Genomic DNA, 20,980 nt, shown 5'->3' on the forward strand with positions numbered 1-20,980 from the left:
GTGCGCCATGATGTTGGGGCATTGTATATGCCTTTGTACATCACCCGAGCATTGTGTATGCTCTGTTACGTATTTGAGGCATTGTGGTGCCGTTGTGGACTCATAGGTGTGTTGGTAAATTTCTTTCACTACAATTATGATAATTCCTTAGTGGGTATTTTGTTGGTTAATTCTTAATAACTTGTTGATACACATATATTGAGTTATTGTATAATTATCATATTTATTATATCATTCGTGTTATGATGTGTTTGGATTTTCTAACACTTGTTCCAGAGCTATTTAAAGTGGCGGGTCGAGGATCTTACTGGGTTATATTTGCGTATTATGCATTCCTTACCTGCATCTTTATGCAGATACCGTTGCGGGAGATAGAGCTAGTGGCTGACGAGTTTGTTCGAGCTGACCCTATTGCTGAGGTGAGCCACCGCATTGTTCGTGGAGGCTTTCGTTTCAGACTTACCTAGCTCTCGTGTTAGTTATTTCCTTTTTCTTTGGGGTTTGCATGCCCGTCAATAAAACTCATATTACTCTGTTAGATGCTCCATGGTCTTACTGTGGGATTTGGGCTAGATTTATTATTTGACTGATTGTTGATTTTTCTATCAATTGACTAAGGTATTGGGCGATAATCATTTCCTCTTTAATTATTAATAATACTATTAGGTCTGCATCTTTCTCTCTCAATGTTTGCGTAAATGGTTAAACGTTAGAGAAAGGGGTTCTCCTGGCAGGTGGAATTAAAACTGGGCACAACATACCTGAATGCCACTAGTTCCTCCATATATATATCTTCACTCTAGATATTTGTGAACATACAAAGCTTGCACTAAGGCACTTGCTTCGAGCGAACCAAGTAAAGCATAGATCAAGATCCTCATGCTATTGCATATCAAGATAACATGGATTTCAAATACTGAAACCCTTGGGATAAATTTAAGCTACTAGAAGTTATATTTAAGAGCTTGAAAAGATATCCAAATTCCTTCGACATGTTACATAAGGTATAAAAAATACCTACCTTCATTCATAAATCCCCTATTCAATAAATATGCACTTGGGGCATCACCGGTACCCAATGGAGAGCTTGTTGTGAAATGTAGCAAAATCAAGCGAAACTTTAAGCTTTATTTCCAGTCTTAGTTGACAGTTGGCAACGATCTTCTTGATACACAATGATGGAAAAATGTGACGATAAGCTGATCGGAATGTGGTAGCCAATTGTTGAATCATTAAATTGTATGACAAGTCCCCAGAAGAGATGGAGCTTCACTAGGCTTCCTTGAGAGGACAACTATGCCTGATGAACAAGTTCAATCAAGAATAAGCTGTGGTTACTTAACTTGAGATGTTGAAACAATTTATAGAGCTCCTCATCTTTGAGAGCAGAAAATCTCCTCAAGGTCCGCTATGCGCTACGTCTATGACATCCACCTTTCTTCAGGCTTTTTGAATCACTCGTAGTTTAGCACTCCGACTTCGAGGATTTAATGCCTCCTCCTTTTCAGATGGTGTTATGGGTCTCTTTGTAAGGATAGTTCCATTCTGTCCTTGTATCACTTGTTTTATCCATGCTTCTTCTTTAACAGTATCAAGATTAATTTTCCTCAGCTCACGTAAGCACTTCCCTTCTTCATCTTCAATCCCACCTCCATCAACTTCGCTGCAGTTCATAATATTGAGAAATGCCTGTTTTACTATTCTGTCCTCCAAACTGTGGAATGAAATTACGGCAAGCCTTCCACCAGAATTAAGAGACTCAAAACAATCACGGATGGAATCCTCCAGTGTCTTGAGTTCATCATTAACAGCTATTCGTAAAGCCTGAAAAACTCTTGTGGCTGTCTTAATCCAACCTTGTCTTCCTGCTTAAGCAAGGAACCAAAGTATAATCACATTTCCATTGACAAGTATGTGCAGAGGATTATTGAGTATGAAAAAGTGCCTATCACACCAAGCCTCTTTTGTAATGGTTAAGAAATTTATGAAATTTCACAGACAAACTTAAAATATGAATAGAGACAAGGCCACCTGGAAGAGATAACCACCTTTAGTCCTAGAAGTTGAATTCTGAATAAGGTCTACCAGCTCACTGGTAGAATGTAACCCTCCATGTAGACGAGCCTTAACAATTCTGTTTTGAAGAGAGTACCAATTGCTTTCTTCTCCATAGTCTCGCAGAACCCGTCCTAGTTCATCAGCTGGCCAGGAATTCAATATGTCTTCAGCTCTCAGAGTTGCCTGTCACAGTCCTGTGTCAGTTAATCAAGGAAAAATCTACGAACCATTTTTTTCACATCTATGAACTCTTTATAGAAAGTATAGGAACGAGAAATGTCTACAGAATTAGACATCTTGACGTCAGACAAATAGTGATATCAACAATGAAAACTTGAATAGAATGCGATCATGATAAGTGATAACTGATAATTGATGTAAGATTTTATGTGCATCATTGATGACCACCAGTTGACCACTGAACAAAAAAAGTAAGGAAAATAACAAAAGAAAAGAGAAGTCAAACAAAATCTTTAACCCTTCAACAGTGCATAATGTGATTCACCAGCTTAATGCATATGTTCTACACGGTAGTGGTTAGACCGACTATGTTGTATAGGGCAGAGTACTGGCCAGTCAAGAACTCTCATGTGCAGCAGATGAAAATAGCTGAGATGAGGATGTTGAGATGGAAGTGCGGGCATACTAGGTTAGATAGAATTAGGATTGAAGTTATTCGGGACAAGGTGGGAGTCACACCTGTGGAGGAGAAGATACGAGAGGCGAGGCTGAGATGGTTCGGGCACGTTAAAAAGAGAAGCACAGATGCCCCAGTCAGGAGGTGTGAGCGGTTGGTCTTGGGGATAAGAGGAAGGGTAGAGGTAGGCCAAAGAAGTCATAGGGATGTGATCAGGTGGGACATGGCGCAACTTGAGCTGATCGAGGACATGACCCTTGATAGGAGGGTGTGGAAACTGAGGATTAGGGTAGAAGGTTAGTAAGTAGTCGAGTGTTTCTCTTTGTCTTCATTAGTTCATTAGTATTAGTGTCAGTATGGTACCCTTTTTATCCTTAGTTTGCTATCATCACATATCTTGTACAATTATTACTTGCCACCAGTACTCCCTTTGTGGCTATCACTTCATACCTTTTATTGTTGTTACTTGCTATTAGTACTTTTTTCATATTCTTTATTGCTACCTTGGATTTAGTTTTCTAAATATATTGTCTTGCTATTACTTGCTATCAATGCTCCTTCAGTCTTTTCTTAGCCGAGGGTCTATTGAAAACAGTCTCTGCCCTCCTAGGATAGGAGTAAGGCCGCATACATCCTACCCTCACCAGACCCCACTTATGGAATTACACTGAATTGTTGTTGTTGTTGTTGTAATGCATATGTAGATCAAAATTCATTTACTCATTCTTGCAAGTTGCAAGTACGAGAGTACTTTCGCAATCGAAGATGCTACCAGAAATAGCCTTTGCTCACTATCAGAGTTATCCACGTTTAATCTTATGTACAAGAAAAAGGGGAGGGCTTTTACCATGGTCAAACTTATAGTTTTTTAATCCTTACCACAAACTTCTACCACAACAGAATTATTGAATTCACCCTTTTCCATTATTAATTCAATTCCAGAAAACCAGTAATCTCCCATTAATTTCTAAGCTGACAATATTACCATTAAGTACTTCCCAGTTCCCAGCATTCAGTATATCTACCACTTAAAAGATATATGAGCCACTTTTTTATTGAATTGCCTCTTCAAGTTGTCTAAACTCTAAAGACCTAAAACCCACCTTTATGATAATCCCAACAGATTTCCCAAAATAGAAACACATCAAATGATTACTATACCAACTACAAGCAGATGTACTTAACAGTTCCAAAAATACAACCATCGATGATGCTTTAAATATGCCTGTTGCAGAATTTTTCCACCCATTAAACCAGAGGAATACAATCTCAAATTCAGCATAGTTTACCACAGAGTAAACATGAACCTCGTAGAATTTTACTGTCCATTAAACCAGAAGAATGCAAAACAAAATCAACATAGTTTTCCAAAGTGTAAATATAGGCATTTTTAGAACACGAGGTAATGTGCAATGCAGCATAAGATACTAGCATTTTAGAGCTACGCTAATCAGAATGAGTGTCAAAATTCACGCAAAATTTGGAAATTAATTACCTTTGGATTCATTCTCATGTCAAGAGGTCCATTCTTCAGCACACTAAAACCTCTTTCAGCATCATTTACCTGAGTAAAATATAGAAAAATATTCAAGAAATTGATACTATAATCAGAAATCAGCATCCTAATAGTCTCAAAATATTACTCCAACGAATGCTTATTGGATTCAAGACAAGGAATCTGAACTCCTACTCGTACTCAAAGCAAAATGCTTATTGAACTTGTTTAGTTGGCTTAATCAGGCCCCTGTAACTAGTTGTGTTCAATTTTTGGATTGTGTCTGCTCCTTAGTGATAGACTGTTTTTTTGTGTATATGAGCAGGTACTATCTCTCTTTCTTGTAATCTTTTGCTTGCATCTTCTGGATACTTTTTAATGAATTATCCTTACTTCATCAAAAAAAAAAAAATTATTACTTCAACAGATGGTTAACTAGAAGGAATTTCACTCTCTGAACCAACCTTGACAGGAATAGTCAGATTCAAATCAAATGCACCAATTTTAGCCAGGAATGCTAACTTTTAGGGTTCCGAGAATTTAATGTGAATAACTTTCCTGATTTACAGCCAATTCATTCGCAAAGAAGAAAAATGAAACGTCGAGGCACAGGAAGCAGAAAGCTAGGAAATAAAGCTTGCAGACACAAAACTTATCAGGCAAAACACTTTAAGTTCTGCAATGGTATCTAAGATGTGAATCAAGTGCAGACCTGCATAGATGACATACCCAAGTCCATCAAGATCCCATCAACTCCACAGGCCAATAAGTCATCTGACACTTCACCAAGCACAAACTTGACGTCCTTAAAATTTTTCAAAAAGGCATGCACTTTCAAGGCAGAAGCCGTATCATAAGAGTCCTTAGGTTGGATACCCTTCAGCTGAGTTTGAGCCATTTGATGTGCAATGGGATCAACATCAAGCCCAACATATACTTGCATTTCGGAATGAGCCCGAACTATCTGTATATACATGAAATTTAACATAGTTGAATCACTACATCAAAATAAATCACGCAAGTAACCAAATTGCACCTGCTTGTTACATTGTCCAAATTATTTTGTTAACAGAAATGCAAGGTACATTTACATTGAAACAACAAAGTCATTGCAAAGTTGTGTTCCATGAAACAACACGAAAGTAACGAGGTATAAACAAAATGATATGACTCAATTTTACTTATTTACCATACAAGGAAAATATCTAGAAATTTAAAAGATTACAAACTAGAAATTTTCTCGTTTCAAAAAGGACAAAAAATATGGAACGAAGGAAGTACAAGTGTAGAAGCAGGAAAGTACTAACAGCAGAGGAATGGCCGGCGGCACCGAGGGTACAATCAAGGAAAGAGCGGAGAGTGACGGAGGCGAAAACATCCAAAACTTCGCCGAGCAAGACAGGAACATGGGGGGTAGAGTTGTCATTTCCATAGTGCTTCAGGAAGGTCTCCTCATCCAGCTCTTTCTCCGACCGGGTCCTCCGTTTCACTTGTGAAAGTTTGTTCTGGCTAATTACGCTACTATTACTGGTCTTTTCCACCTTTTTTACTTTGTTTTTCCGAGGTTTACTGTGAACTGAAGCTGAAGCGGAAGCGGAAGCGGAAGCGGATAAGCTGTTGCCGGCGTGGATACGGCGGAGGTGGTGGAATTTGAGCGGCGGAGGTACCGGTGGCGGAATGGTGGAAGAGTGAAAGAAAAGGTTTCGGATTAACCTTGCCATTGGTGCTGCTGTAGCGGTATTCCAACTTGTAACATTACACAATTTGTAAACCACTCTTTTTTTTTTTTTTTTTTTTTTTAGGAATGGTCAAATTTACTTTTGTACTACTTAAGTTTAACAATTTGGTCATTGCTACGAAAATATTACTGTGGTTGTCTATTTATTATTCCGATATAGATAAGGAAGATTATCCATTTTAGTTCCTCTACAACTGAATCTACAATCAGTTGATGCAGGTAGGTTCCAAGCAACTCAATGAAATAACTTGTTGTAGTTTCTTACTAAATACGCAGGTTGCGAGCAGTTCATACAGACAGCTCAAGAAAAGTCTCGCAGTTGCTTCCTGAAAAGCCTTTCATCTGCTTCCTAAAAAGCTTCGCAGTTGCTTCCTTTCTTCTATAATAGAGGAGATTTCAGTTCATTATGTATATCAGTTTGAAGTTGAATAATATATCAATCTCTCTCTATACTTGTGTTCAGTTTATTTACTTTATGGTCTTTATTATATAACACGTTATCAGCATGAGACTTTGCCATTTTGAGCACTTACTTTGAATTTATTTTCTATTTCAGTGTTCATCTCTGATGTAAGGCGACGCTCTTACGTTCGTGGTTAGATCTTGTTCATTCCGAACATTATAAGTCAGATTATATCTTTAAGGTGAATAGTGGAGCTTTGAATTAATTTTAAGTTCTTACCAACTAAGGTGTTGAGATGCTGGTAATAACGTCCTTCCCGGTTGAAGATATGGTAGCTTTGCATGACATGATTATCTTGTGTGGTATTATGCTCATAACTGTTTAATTCCAATCAAATTTTGCTTGGCTATATTGTTTGAAAGTGTTCCAACTAAAGTCACGCTCTTAGTTACGATGATTTCATGAGCATCATCGCCTATCATCTTTAAAACTCAAGCACCACTTTAAAAGCATTTTATGCTTATCAAGTAAGGTTTTTAACTTAAATTGAAGTCTTATAACTTAATTCTAAAGGCGAGCAAAGACAATAAGTTTGCTTGCAACTCTGGTAGAGTTTGAAAGTAAAATACGATCACCAGAAAAGGGTAGATATCATATATCTCATTGTAACTAAATTTATTAACCATCAGAAGTGGTATATACCTATGACCACCAGAAATGGCAATTTAGGCTTGCTATGGGTACAATAAAGATAAGTTAGAGAAAATTCTCTATATTATATGCATACATCGATTTGCTCCTGAGGTAGCAAATATCTTAAAAGAGGTTCGAAGCATCACAATTTGATGTGATTATGCACGTTTAGATAAGTATGTTCCATTCCCTGAAGGATGAGAACTTTGAAAAGTATTGATTAATTCCCAGAAGTGAATGTGACAATGTTAATAAAACTTGTAAATATGAACACGCACTTAAGTGTGAAGATATCACAATTCACCTCCAAAAGAAGTAATATGATTGAGAGAATATATACTCAATATTTCATATTTCAAATTTCTCCTGAAGTAGTAAATAATTAAAATTTCCTCCTGAAGCAGGAAAATATTATGTAGTAGTAAAAATATTAAAATCTTAATTTTCGTCACTTATAAATTTAGAATTGTCTTTATATTGTCCATTTGATTATGATTTCCTCTCATGACACTAGAAGTGTCTATTTGGTAGTACAAAATTTATTAAAAGCTCCTAAAGAGCTAATTGTTTGTCTAGAAGACACATGACACAAGTAGTGTCTGAATAATATTTGATTGTGGACAATAAATTGAAGGCTCCCGAAGAGCTTATTTGTCATTATTATGGTCAAACATATGTTAAGATAAACCCGAAGTTCATTAATACAAATGATTATCATATTGAGATTATGAATGATTGAAAGATTGAAAATCTTCTCGTTTCCACAATCATAAGAGGTAAATATATATGTGAGAAGATACCCGTTTTATTCTTCAATTTATACTACATCACGTGTTATAGTAAATCAGAAGTTTTTCTGAGGTAAAAGTAACTACAGTAAATCAGAAATTTACCGATATAAAAGTAGCCACAATAAATCAGAAGTTTATTGATACAAAAGTTTATGCCATAGTAAACCAAAGTTTACTAAAATATAGCACATGTCATGAAACACTTGAAGTTATCATTTTCCATCCGGTTTATATATAATGAGCTAATTGAGAATTCAGATCAGCATATACTGAAGAACTAAAAGATTCTTCAAGAATTCTCTTATGTTGGTTGTTTGTTCTCATAATAAATTGATTATACCAGCTAAAGTTAGGACTTAGACCCCTAAGTTCTGGTATATATAAAATATGAATATAAGCTCATTCACCTATCATGTGAACAACTTATAGATGCATATATGAGATGGTTACATGTGTGTTTATTGTCAACCTGCAGTTTGGCATTTGAAACTGCTTTTCTCAATTTAGAGCAAAATTTTCAGATTATAAAATCAAGACAGTTCATCTTGATAATGTTGGTTTATATCCAAGCTGGTTTAGCATTGAATACCTCCTATTAATATCTAAATCATTGCTTATGAGAACAAATCTTCATGTGTTGGTCTATAATTTTCTGAAATGCATGCAGCAGCACTTGTATGTGTCAGACCAACAAGATATGATAAGTCATCACCTCACAATTGGTTTAGGATCAGAAACCAAATATTTTTACTATCTAATAACTTTTGAAGTGTGGTATATGATTAATTTCTCTACCACAATACATAAAGATAGGTTCCCCAAAGAAGATAGGGGATATATGTTAGTTTTTCTAATATTTAGGGGACGGAATAAACATCTGAAAAATATGTTATACGAATCGAATTATCATCAATGTGATCCTCATTCAGAAGATAATTCAAGTCAAATGTTAGAAGCATTTGTTGATCCAAAATAAAATATCATATTTCAGCTGCAAATGTTCCTATTAAAATTAAAGTCCATGAAGGATAGAGTTTACTGTATGCATGAAGCGTGGTAGACTAATCGGTTCCAAAGGTAACAATCCTTGAAAAGGATAGGAGCAAATGATCAAAATGATCATAATAAGGAGGAAATAAGCTCTAGAAGAGCTCACGACATAACATTTCATGAAACTCCAGAAGAAGTGTGCAGGTACCTGAAAATAAAGAAAGTGATGAGATCTCAACAAGTTATGTCGCTTGCGAACCGATACGAAATGATCATCGACGATAGGATCGGACTAGTAGTCCAGACACCTGAAGATGTCATGCCATTTAAATGCAAGTCATAACCTATATGACTCATTTGATTAAATCTCTATAAAGATCCCTGAAGGATTTAAAATACCTGAAGCATATAGTTCAAAGTCTCGAGAAATGTACTCAATTAGATTACAAAGGTCTTTATACGGTTTAAAGGAATCTGGGCGCATGTGGAATAATCGCCTCATCGAATATTTGCTGAAAGAAGGTTATGTAAGTGATGCTATTTGTCCATGTATTTTTATAATAAAAGTATCATCACAATTTGTTATATTTGTTGTCTATGTTGATGACATAAATCTTGTTGGAACTCCAGAAGAGCTCCAAAAGGCAATTGAATATCTTAAGAAAGAATTTGAGATGAAAGATCTTGGAAAGACAAAACTTTATCTTGGTATGCAAATTGAACATTTAGCAGATAAAATCTTTATCCATCAATCTATCTATATAGAAAGAGTTTTAAAATGCTTTTACATGGACAAATCACACCCATTGAGTACACCAATGGTTGTTTGATCACTTGAAGTGAATAAAGATCCGTTACAACCTCCAAAAGAATATGAGGAACTCCTTGGTCCTGAAATATCCTATCTGAGTGCAATTGGTGCACTTATGTATCTTGGTAATGCTACAGGGCCTGACATAACATTTTCTGTTTATTTACTAGCAAGATATAGCTCTTCTCCTACACGGAGACATTGAAACTGGATTAAGCATATAATGTGATATTTAATGGGAACTCTTGATATGAGTTCCCATTAAACAAAGACAAAGGTAGTGCAGATCTTGTTGGTTATGCAGATGCAAGTTACATATTTGATCCCTATAAAGTTGATCCCAAACTGGCTACGTGTTTACATGTGGAGCAAGTAGGGAATGTGTATGGTTGAGATCAGTGATTCACTTCATTCGAGAAAAATGTAGTTTGAAATGTGATAGAAGATCCACAATTTATACGAAGACAATGCTACATGCATAGCCCAATTGAAGGGAGAATTTATAAAAGGAGATAGGACGAAGCACATTTCACCCAAATTATTCTGCACACATAATCTTCAAAAAAATGGTGACGTTGATGTGCAATAAATCCGTTCGACTGAAAATCAGGCAGATTTGTTCACCAAGTCTTTGCCAACTGCAACCTTCAAGAAGATGCTATACAACATTGGAATACGGAGACTTAGGTATTTGAAATAACGTCTTTATTGGAGGAGTAAAGTATGCCCTATACTCTTTTTTCCTTGCCCAGATTTTTTTTCATTGGGTTTTCCTGGTAAAGTTTTTAATGAGGCAGCTTGCAATGTATATTATTAGTGTACTCTTTTTCCTTGACTAGGTCTTTTCCACAGGGTTTTTCCTAGTAAGGTTTTAACGAGACACTTAATAATGAACATCCAAGGGGGAGTGTTATAAAAATATTATTGTGGATGTCCATTTATTACTCTGCTGTAGATAATCTTCCTGAAGAAGATTATCCATTTTAGTATTCCATTGAAGTTTATCTACGAGCAGTTGATGCAGTCAGATTGCAAGCAAGTCAATGAAATGATTTGCAACAGCTTCTTATTAAACATGCAGGTTGCGAGCAGCTCATACAGACAGCTTACAAGCAACTCAAGAAAAGCCTCGTAGCTACTTCATTTCTTCTGTAAATAGAGGAGATTTCAGTTCATTATATACATCAGTTTGAAATTGAATAATATATTAATCTCTCTCTATACTTGTCTTAAGTTTATTTACTTTACAGTCTTTATTTTATAACAATCATACTATTGTTAAGAAAAAATCTTGTTTTAATCTTGACTCCTAACAAAATTTCAACCACAAATATAATGAAAGACAATTTTAAACCATAGTAAAAAATATATCGGTAAATTTGGACATTTTTCCTTGATAGCTTATGCACCAATTTATTCAACAATATCCTTGGAAACTTTTCTTTTTAAACTGAAAATTTCAATTTTAAAAGATAAATACTATTAACAGCTTGTTTGGATGGTTGTTACATGTTGTATTGTATCTTATTATTATTTTAAATATAATATTTGTTTTGATTGTTACTTAAATTTTATTGTATATCGTTAGATCCGTCAAGTGTCACTTTTATGGAACGACCGATTTGGTGTAGTCGCGTCGTTATCTTTTTTTCTTCTTATCTTGACCTTTTTTATTATTAAATAATCTTATTTTATCCTTTACCCTATATTTTTATAAAATAATATTACTTCGCACCTTACTTTTTCTTTATAATATTGCAAATTTATTTTTCATATTATTGGTGCATGACATCACGAAATGACGATAAACAATACAATTTATTTAAAACGATACAATATAATACAACAATATTATACGACACATTATGAAAAGATACATAACAACCACCAAACAAGGTGTAAAAGAGAGCAGCACAACCGGAGCTTATTGCAACTTTTTTTAAAGACTAAACATACACTGATCCTAATGACCAATTGAACAGTGTATGTGACTATGAGCCCGTTTGGCTTAGCTGATTTAGAGTAGCTCATAAACACTAAGTGCTGAAAAGCACTTTTAAGTGCTGAAACTGATTTAAAAAATAAGCAGTTATGTGTTTGGATAAAAGTGCTGAAATTAATAATATGCACCTGAAGAACTGGGTATACGAAGAGTTGTTTTAAAAAGAAGTATTTTAGGGATAGAATAGTAAATATTTTGGTCAAACTTAAAGTGTTTATAAGCTGAAATTTGATAAGTTGGGGGAGACCAACTTATGGCTTTTGACTTATTTTTGGCTTATAAGCACTTTTAATTTTACCAAATGTGTAGATAAGCCAAAAAGTACTTATAAGTCAGTTTGACCAGCTTATAAGCTTAGCCAAACACCCTCTATATTCCACTTTTTCTCGAAATGATTGAACGATTGAGAAGTTTGAAAATTACAACAACAAAAGGTATATCCAACTCACTTCCAAATTGTCGTGAATATTTAGAAAATTCATAGCCTTATAGGGTAAGTTTTGGAACGCAAAAAGTACTCTTTTCATAAGCACTTTTTTTGGTTGGAGAACCATTTGGGCTGCAGTAATCAGAATCTAATAAGACGTGTACATTGTTAACTGTTGAAAACTGTACTTGTCAAAAAGAAATGAACTCAAAAGTTTGAAAAACAGCACACACCTCATCTGTTACTCTAAGACTACATTACTCCCACAATTTCTCCGTTATTTTGAGTGTCTTCAACTAGTTGTGTCTGCATTAACATAATTTCTACCAATTTGCCAGTTTCTAAATACAGCAGCATTCTCTCACAAGAGCGCAGAAGCAGAATAGTAATAAATCAAATATTCAACCAAAAGAAAGTGAAAACACTTAGAGCAAAATCACGCTTACTCCAAAGACAAAAGCAGTCGATTTAATCCATGGACACCAGTGAACTTGAGAATTGACATTGTATTGCTCGATAAACACATACAAGGATGTCAGTTAATGTTCACTTTCTCTTCCACGGAAAAAGTGTACATCCATTAAGCATTACTATACTCATCATCAGAACACAGAAAATTCAGGAGACTACAACAAAATTTTAAGATATTATCAGAGATATAATCTACTACACTGGAATCTAAAGCTTAAAAATATAAAGAAAACAAGGAGGTGTCGCCATTTATCCCATGTTTAATGGCGCTTCTTACCAGGACCCTTTTTCTTCTTGCCCTTGTTCTTTTTACCACCCTTTTTCTTCTTCCCTTTACTAGCAAAAGACTGCTCTGAATCGAATGCTTTCGGTGCAGAAGGTTTTAATAAGTCCTTAACATCAAGCACCCCATTTCTGAAGTGACCTTCAGTTGACTTCAGCACCCTATCCTCAGGTCTGCGCCTTCCCGCTGCTTTTCTTGAACTGCTACCATTGTTTCCCCCAAAACGTCCAAGTATCAAATTCTGTAAGACAAATAAGTTAGCAACTTATGTTAAGGGACCTTTGAGTGAGCAAACTTGAAAGAAAGCAGAGTTTTCAACCTCTTCTTGTATTTTCTCCTCCCTTTCCTTCTGTTTCTTCATCATTACTCGTGCAACACTTAGTGGTAACCTCTGTTTCTTCTGAGGCTGCCGCAACAGGAACATTATTAACAGATGCAGAAATATTACAGCATTTATCAAAAAAAAAATTGCAGAGAATATTACTATAGCCAATGTTATTCTTCATAAAGGCTGTGTCTCACCTTCCCACCAAGCGAAACTATTTTCTTGTTCTCCAACTCCTTTTTCTCTTTCCATGTCATATGCGCGGAGCCTGAGAATAGGATAGAGAACTTAGTCAGTGCCAACCTATCCAAGAAAATAAAGAAGCAATAAATCTGTTCTCATAAGACAGCATCCCAGTTAACATCAACTAAAATTCATATACAACATGCCATACATGAAAAGGGTCCGGTATGTAATGAAGTGAAAGCTACAGAGCTCGATTCTCATCCCTCTATGACAACAACAACATACCCAGTATTATCCCATACCGTGGGGTCTGGGGAGGGCAGTGTGTACGCAGACCTTACCCCTACCTTGTGAGAATAGAGAGGTTGTTTCCAATAGATCCTCGTCTCAGGATCTCATCCCTCTTAGACAACCAAGTAAATTACAAAATAAAGATTACCATATTTTACGAAAGCTCCTCCCATCAGCAGAATGTTGACACCCGGATAGGATTAGTATAAAAGTCAAACAGCCAAGTCTCCAGTTTAGTCATGCTTAGAAAACTCTTTGCTAGAAAAACTCCTATATTCAATGATACTAATCAGGCACATCCAGTATAACTGGAAATCTAAAAGTGATGAATCTGTTGCATTTTAATTTTGGTAAGGTACTGCTATGGGCTATAGCTGTCTAAGACAGAGACCTGGATAGTGAAGCTGCCAAAGTCACAAGAACAAAAGTGTTGGCACTGGAAAGAATTATGATGGACATAAGTTTTAATTTATGGGATGTGATATAAGCCAAGGAAGACTGGAGAAAATGAAAGAATACCATATTCAATACTACGGTGCATTGGAACCTTCACCGACTAAGTTACATGGGCTACCTTCTTTATATAAGATAGTGGATATCATTCTTCCTCCGATATGTGCACAGTGAAAATACGTACAACTTCAGTTGCTTTGTATTTGAAGGATAAAACTTACAGTTGCAACGTATGAGATGTTTATTATGCATTATTTTGATTGTGTGATCAACCTGATAATTAAACCAATTATTTTTGCTCTATTCAAATTTCTGGTTCAATGAATGGTTTAGGTTTTAAACATTCGAACAGTTGACCGTATATATGATGAGATAAAGAAAATGGGTTGTAACGATAAAAGCAATACACAGCCAGTGAATCAGTGTTATCAATAGTCACAATCTAATCACAGCATTTCTTTCTTCAGTAACAATGATTGTTTATATTGCACTGTCCACTTCTATTAACATGTGTTAAGATGTTGAAGCCTATGGAAACGGAATAACGAAAAGCTTCAATGTAAATAATGTCACCAATGAATTAGAGTAGGAAAGCTACTTAATAGTTAGTTAATTTGTTGATTAAAAGATAATTTTTGCTGTAAATAAAAAGCACTAAGGTAGGTTTTATTTTTCACCACTAAGTTATCTCATTAATGGGAATATTCACATTCTCTCTCTCTCTCCTTTTCCTCTCCTCTGAAACTTATCTCTCATGTATGTCATGACCCGCCACACCATCACGCCACATTGCCACTTGGCATATATTTTTCCATATGGAAGGGTTACATAAGTTAGAGAAAAGATCTTGGTGGAATATTTTAGAACTATGGAGAATTTCCTTAGAAAAGTTCTAGATATTTATGCATTTTTAGGAAGGTTCTAGAGAAAGTCCTTAGGAAGACCCTAGAACCCTATAGAATTGTTAGGAAAGTCCTTAGAAGAATCTAGCTATGTAGAATATTCTAGAGAAGGGACTTAGTTGTAAATATGGAAGGACTTGTAGAACAATTATTATTTACATACTAGCCCCTAGGTGATTAGTATAAATAGGGGGCATTCATTTGAAATTCATCAACCAAGTAAAACAATCAAGTTCTCTCTAATACAAAAGCTTCCTTAGACAATTCTCATGTGTTCTAACATTTCTTAGCGATCATGAGTGTAGTAGGGCTGACTTGGCATAGCAAGAACGCGAGCAAGTTATGCAAGATCGTGAGTGAGTTGCCAAGTGCCGCACGTGCGCTTAGTTCAAGACTAAGGACGTGACAACGTGGTATCAGAGCAAAGGTTGAAACTAAGGGAATGGCGAACATCGGAGAAGTTAACGCTGCCAACACCCAAGCCAACGTCATCCAGGATGCTGCTGGCAAGAGTGACCGTAACAAAAAGAGGAATACAACCAACAAGAGCCAGGAGGTGCCACCCGAGGTTGTGCCAAACGAGAGGCTTACATCCCAAGAACCATCTGCCACCTAGGCGAGCGAGGATGAAGTGGAGGTCCTGCCTGAGGACGTCTTGCTCGGTAAAGAGTGGGTGATGAAGGTGAATGTGGGGATGGACGCCGTCGAGACCTTTGGCCAACACTAGGGGAAGGTGGAAGGCACCCTTAGAGTTCTTGAGGTACACACTCTTGAAGAAATTGAGAGCATCCGAAATGACTTGCAGGGGCGTACGCAAGTCGAGATGGAGCTAAGGAAAACCATCACTACCTTGGAGTGCAGACTTATGGAGGCATTCAACATTATCGATGCCATGAAGGCAAAGATAGAGTCGCTCGAGGAGCACGCTGACGCTAGCGTGACCAAGGCAAACAGTAACGTTGTTGTGACGAGGGAGACCAAGATCGAGGCTCCCAAACCGCCAATGTTCAAAAGTGTTTGTGATGCACAAGAAGTAGAGAACTTCCTTTGGCACTTGGAGAACTACTTCAGGCATGGCAAGGTGAGAGACGACGAGGCCAAGATCAACACTGCTGTGTTGTACCTCTCAGAAAATGTTGGCTGTGGTGGCATCGAAAGTGTACTGACATGGAAAAGGGGCTATGCAACATTGAGACGTGGGAGCAGTTCAAGAAGGAGTTGAAGAAGCAATTCTACCGGTGAATGTGGTGTATGAGGCTAGGCGGAAGCTAAGGGAGCTCCGACAGACGGCCACAATTCGGGAGTATGTGCACGAGTCTACTACCTTAATGTTGCAAATCTCGTCATTGTCCGAGGAAGATTTCTTCTTCTACTTCATGGATGGGTTGCAAAATTGGGCAAAGCATAAGTTAAGAAGACATCAAATAGCCAACGTGAACGAGGCCATCGGAGTAGCCTAGTCACTTGTTGACTTCAAGATGGAGCCTTCCAAGTCCAAAGAAGGCAACGCCGAGAGGGATGAGGGAGATCATGATGAGGACAACGGGAAATGCATAGCCGAGGTATACAAGGGTAATGGCAAGGGGCCATCCCATAACGAACAGGGGTCCAAGAGAAACGGCAAAGGGCCGGAAAATAGTAGGGAGTACGTGCCTAAGGGAGGGTAGTGCTACTTCTGTGAAGGATCACATCGGGTAAGTGAATGCTCAGAGCTGGGGAAGCTTGCAGCAATGATAGGGAACTTTGCTCAAGCACATAAGGATGACACAGGGGAACCGCCTGTATTGGAGGGATGCGCTTGGAATCTAAGCCGAAAATAGGGGATTCCAAAGCCTATCTTGGCACCATGCAAATGGAGCATGGTGGCAGCAAGAAAAGTTGGACGGACATAGTTGAAGAGGATGGCGAGTTATAAAGTAATGGCATGCTATCGGACTCAGACGATGCACCAAGCAAAGGGTTCAAGTTTGCCAGTAAAGCTGGACCACGGAGGGCAGCCAAATAGGGGGTGGAAGCAGGACTCGATGCTTGAGAAGCTGCTAGACTTGGTTGAGTCATGGAAAGATTCAGGTCAAGAGCAAGGAGGGACATCCGATGGGCGGAGGATGGAGGCCATCATTGCTAGCCGTCCAAAGTACAAACAGCGTAATAAGAAGAAAGGTAGCCAGTACCTTGTGAAATGGGAAGGAGAACCGCTTCATAGGGCATCATGGCTAATGGACAAAGATCTTTGGCGACGCCAAGGTGAGGTGCGCGCATATGTGTCGATGCTTTGTGCCGAGGGCGGCACAAAATTGGGTGAGGGAGAGTGTCATGACTCGCCACACCATCATGCCACATAGGTGTCACTTGGCATATATTTTTGCCATATGGAAGGGTTATATAAGTTAAGGAAAAGATCTTGGTGGAATATTCTAGAACTATGGAGAATTTCCTTAAAAAAGTTATAGATATTTATGCATTTGTAGGAAGGTTCTAAAGAAATATAGAGGTTTCCTTAGGAAGACCCTAGAACCCTATACAATTGTTAGGAAAATCCTTAGAAGAATCTAGCTATGTAGAATATTCTAGAAAAGGGACTTAGTTGTAAATATGGAAGGACTTGTATAACAATTATTATTTACATACTAGCCCCTAGGTGATTAGTATAAATAGGGGGCATTCATTTGTAATTCATCAACCAAGCAAACAATCAAGTTCTCTCTAATACAAAAGCTTCTTTTGACAATTCTCATGTGTTCTAACATTTCTTAGCGATCATGAGTGTAGTAGGGCTGACTTGGCATAGCAAGAACGTGAGCAAGTTATGCAAGATCGTGAGTGAGTTGCCAAGTGCCGCACGTGCGCTTAGTTCAAGACTAAGGACGTGACATGTAGCTCTCTTTTTTTGGGGGGGACAAAGTAAGAATCTCAGCAGTATTAATAATTTCTCGAACATGTTACCCTGCCATGGAGTTTGGATGCATGAAATGTGTCTACTCTAAAGTTATGTCAACTGTGACAAGATCCTGATTATGCCAACATAATACTACGGTCAAAGAGAACAAAATAGACTTTTTTTTCCTAATGATGGTTCTAAGCTATCACATTGGTCAAATAATAGATTATTGAGGAAACCAAGATTAAATCGAGAAAAATGTCACAAAAGCCGGTAGATAACTGAGAACCATTTGTCACCCATTGGCCACTTATGATAGTGGCAGCCACTACCTGCTTCTACCTCACCTCACCTTAACAAACATGAGTCTACCCCATAATGACCTACCCACCACCCAACTTCAAGCGCACTGATGAATCTTCACCCAGTCACCCACAGCCAAAAACAAATAACAATAGCTGGTCAGCCTGATTAACTTGCCAACTTTCACTTTTACTTGTTTAGAAATCTCTTTCACATTCCGGTTATCATCTAGATAGCTAGGTGTCATGAACCCCCAGCTTCATTGGATCATCAAACAAAGAGTCCCTTGTAGTCTACACTTGGGCAAAAACAATTGACTCACATGAATCAGAGTTGATTAACTCTTGGCATATTTCTCGTGTAATGATTGATCCGATGTATTGACTGTTGGCTCTTATAGCTTATACCTCCATAACTGGGCAGCATCACTGTCCTTTCCTTGTATACTTTTGTCATGCATTTGAGTTTCCCACTTCCAAATGAACATGATGTTTTGACAGATGTGATTGCTTTGATCGATTAAAGAAAATGTGGATCGAGCGCTACCCCTATGTCAAGAACAAGTGGATGGCACTCTATCCATAAAAAAGGTAGTGACCATCATCTCGGGTAAAGGAATGTAAAAATTGCATCATATGGCTGGTAACCAGATTAAGAAAAGACATTATCACTGAGAGTTGGGTCCAGTCCTAAAAGAATTGGGTTCTGAAGATTGCTTTTTGGTGCACCCATGTAGCTCAACTTAAGAATAGTATTTTATCTTTGATTGTTTTTTGGTGCACCCATGTAGCCCCTACTTGTATAGAAGATTGGGTGTCTTTTGTAGAGAATCATGTTTTGATGTGAATTCTCTACTTTTTGATATACTTCTTGTATACGGGAGTTTTTCTCCCTTTTATTAATAGAATTTACCTTATCAAAAAAAAAGAATTGGGTTCTAAGATGTTTATATTAAGGGCATCTCCACTGGTGCACTATTTTTTGCACCAAATCTAAATTTGGTGTAAAATTTAGTGTTCTTTTGCTCCAATGGAATACCAAATTTTGCACCATTTTAGTGTGTGAATAGTGTCACACCAAATTTGATTTATTATTATTTTATTCATCTTTTTACTTTTTGGACTTTTAATTTATCATATATTGTGTATATAATTAATTTTTATATTGAGATCTTTATAATTTTAATTGTATATCCTATTTTTTGATATATTAATTTTTGTATATATTATATTTATATAAAATTATAAGTTAATTTTATTATTATTATAATTGTATAAAAAGAAATATAACCATTATTTAAAAATGAAAAATGCAAATGTAAGATATCTAATGTTGTTAAAATTGAAAAGTGGAAACTAAAATTTAAAAAAGAAAATTAACAATACATAAAATAAAAATACATTAAAATTAAAAGTACATCAAAGGAGGATACATTAAAATTGAAATTACATTAAAATTTATTTAATTATCTTTTATCAATGATTTCACTTTAGTTGATTTATCCTTTAAAATAATTTTGTAATAAATGATTATATAAGTGGTGAATGTGAATTATATGTGATGAATATGGAAAAAAGTAAAAAGATAGAATTTGTTTGAAGGAAATAAAAAAAAATTAAATAGAAGATAATAATATAAATATAGAAGAGAGAGAAGAATATAAAAAGAAATATTCTTTTTTGGTGTAAAAAATGGTGTAATGGTTGGAGTAAATTTGGTGTTACACCATTTTGGTGTGAAATTTCGTGTTAGGGTTGGAGATGGTCTAAGCTCCTACACATCACTACTTAAGATCAAGTTCTCATGGAGAGAAAAAAAAAGCTAAATTATACCAGCCTTTGAACTCAGCTCATTATTCCTCCACCCCAAAAATCCTCTTCAAAATTTGCAGGCATTCACTAGTTAGAGAATTTTATCACATTTCAGAAGGTCTAGACTCTCGCAAACACTTTCTACCATTCAATTCCTCCACAACCTCATACCCGGTAGACGTGTAGAATTAAATGACTGAACTACATTAGCATAATAATTCATGCAAGACGCTATCATATGCGCATTAAACTCAGCCAAGTGCACTTAAAGTTTCAATCTTAAACAAGAGAATATATATAAAAACCAATTGAATGTTTCAGTTTAACAAATCACCCAAAAAAAATTAAATAAATTCAGCCAGTTTACAATTTCAAAGGATCAATAGGATGTTAGAAACATGCTCTACAAAAGGTAAAATACATATGAATTTAGGTTTTGGTCAAGTCGAAGTAAGACCTACTACTTACCAAGATATTCGACCTCCTTCAGTATCGACTTAAAATCCATCTTTGGTTCCTTCATGTCCATATTTGGCCAAATCTTATTTCTTCCTTCTTCCCCTTTAAAATTTATCAGTAAAACAAATCAGAGAAATAAAGAATGCAAAATTAACTTGTAAAGATGAGATGAGAACTACAATTTCACTAGAGAAAATGGAGAAAAGCAATTTCGCCGTTCAATCGCCGAAGAAGAGAAGGTTGAAACTTGAAACTGTGTTCAAGGGTTTTTGGCTTTGGAATAAAAGGAGAAAATGACAAAAAAGGTGTTTGGCTAAGCTTATATATAACCTCGTCAAACTAGCTTGCAAGCACATATCAAATGTTTGATGCATTGCTTTGCGGCGACGAAGACAATGTTTGTTTCTCTCCAAATATTTATTTAGGTTTATTTTTTACTTAGAAATTTTTGTCAATTTATTAATTATTATAACTTATGACTATATGCTTATCATAAAAGTTTTCTTATCTTAAACACAATTGTATTTTAAATAAAATAATAAATAGAATATTTTGTATTTAAATCGATCTGGA

At 36.3% G+C, this 20,980-nt stretch overlaps 2 protein-coding genes across 2 annotated transcripts; both read right to left on the reverse strand.

Annotated features, from left to right (window-relative positions):
• Nucleotides 1–895: 895 nt before the first annotated feature.
• LOC107769735 (uncharacterized) lies at nucleotides 896–5,942 on the reverse strand. Its single transcript, XM_016588975.2, has 5 exons — nucleotides 5,498–5,942; nucleotides 4,903–5,154; nucleotides 4,191–4,259; nucleotides 2,049–2,241; nucleotides 896–1,865 (listed from the first exon to the last, which is right to left on the reverse strand). The coding sequence occupies exons 1-5, from the start codon at nucleotides 5,909–5,911 to the stop codon at nucleotides 1,441–1,443; spliced, it is 1,353 nt and encodes a 450-aa protein (XP_016444461.1). The 5' UTR covers nucleotides 5,912–5,942; the 3' UTR covers nucleotides 896–1,440.
• Nucleotides 5,943–12,531: 6,589 nt separating this feature from the next.
• Nucleotides 12,532–20,743, reverse strand: LOC107769736 (uncharacterized). The gene is made up of 5 exons (XM_016588976.2): nucleotides 20,587–20,743; nucleotides 20,417–20,509; nucleotides 13,322–13,392; nucleotides 13,119–13,205; nucleotides 12,532–13,040 (listed from the first exon to the last, which is right to left on the reverse strand). The coding sequence occupies exons 2-5, from the start codon at nucleotides 20,475–20,477 to the stop codon at nucleotides 12,777–12,779; spliced, it is 483 nt and encodes a 160-aa protein (XP_016444462.1). The 5' UTR covers nucleotides 20,478–20,509; nucleotides 20,587–20,743; the 3' UTR covers nucleotides 12,532–12,776.
• Between the last annotated feature and the right edge of the window lie 237 nt (nucleotides 20,744–20,980).

Source organism: Nicotiana tabacum, chromosome 11 (genome assembly GCF_000715075.1).
Source record: "Nicotiana tabacum cultivar K326 chromosome 11, ASM71507v2, whole genome shotgun sequence".
Classification (NCBI taxonomy): domain Eukaryota; kingdom Viridiplantae; phylum Streptophyta; class Magnoliopsida; order Solanales; family Solanaceae; genus Nicotiana; species Nicotiana tabacum.

What these genes read in the sequence shown, in the direction of transcription:
- LOC107769736 (XM_016588976.2), bottom strand. Translation starts at nt 20,477, where the DNA reads ATGGACATGAAGGAACCAAAGATGGATTTTAAGTCGATACTGAAGGAG. An exon ending in GAAGGAGGTCGAATATCTTG is followed by an intron (nt 13,393 to 20,416) that starts GTAAGTAGTAGG and finishes TCCTATTCTCAG; the next exon opens with GCTCCGCGCATATGACATGG. An exon ending in TAGTTTCGCTTGGTGGGAAG is followed by an intron (nt 13,206 to 13,321) that starts GTGAGACACAGC and finishes CTGTTGCGGCAG; the next exon opens with CCTCAGAAGAAACAGAGGTT.
- LOC107769735 (XM_016588975.2), bottom strand. Translation starts at nt 5,911, where the DNA reads ATGGCAAGGTTAATCCGAAACCTTTTCTTTCACTCTTCCACCATTCCG. An exon ending in TGGGTATGTCATCTATGCAG is followed by an intron (nt 4,260 to 4,902) that starts GTCTGCACTTGA and finishes TATTTTACTCAG; the next exon opens with GTAAATGATGCTGAAAGAGG. An exon ending in TTCAACTTCTAGGACTAAAG is followed by an intron (nt 1,866 to 2,048) that starts GTGGTTATCTCT and finishes TTGCTTAAGCAG; the next exon opens with GAAGACAAGGTTGGATTAAG.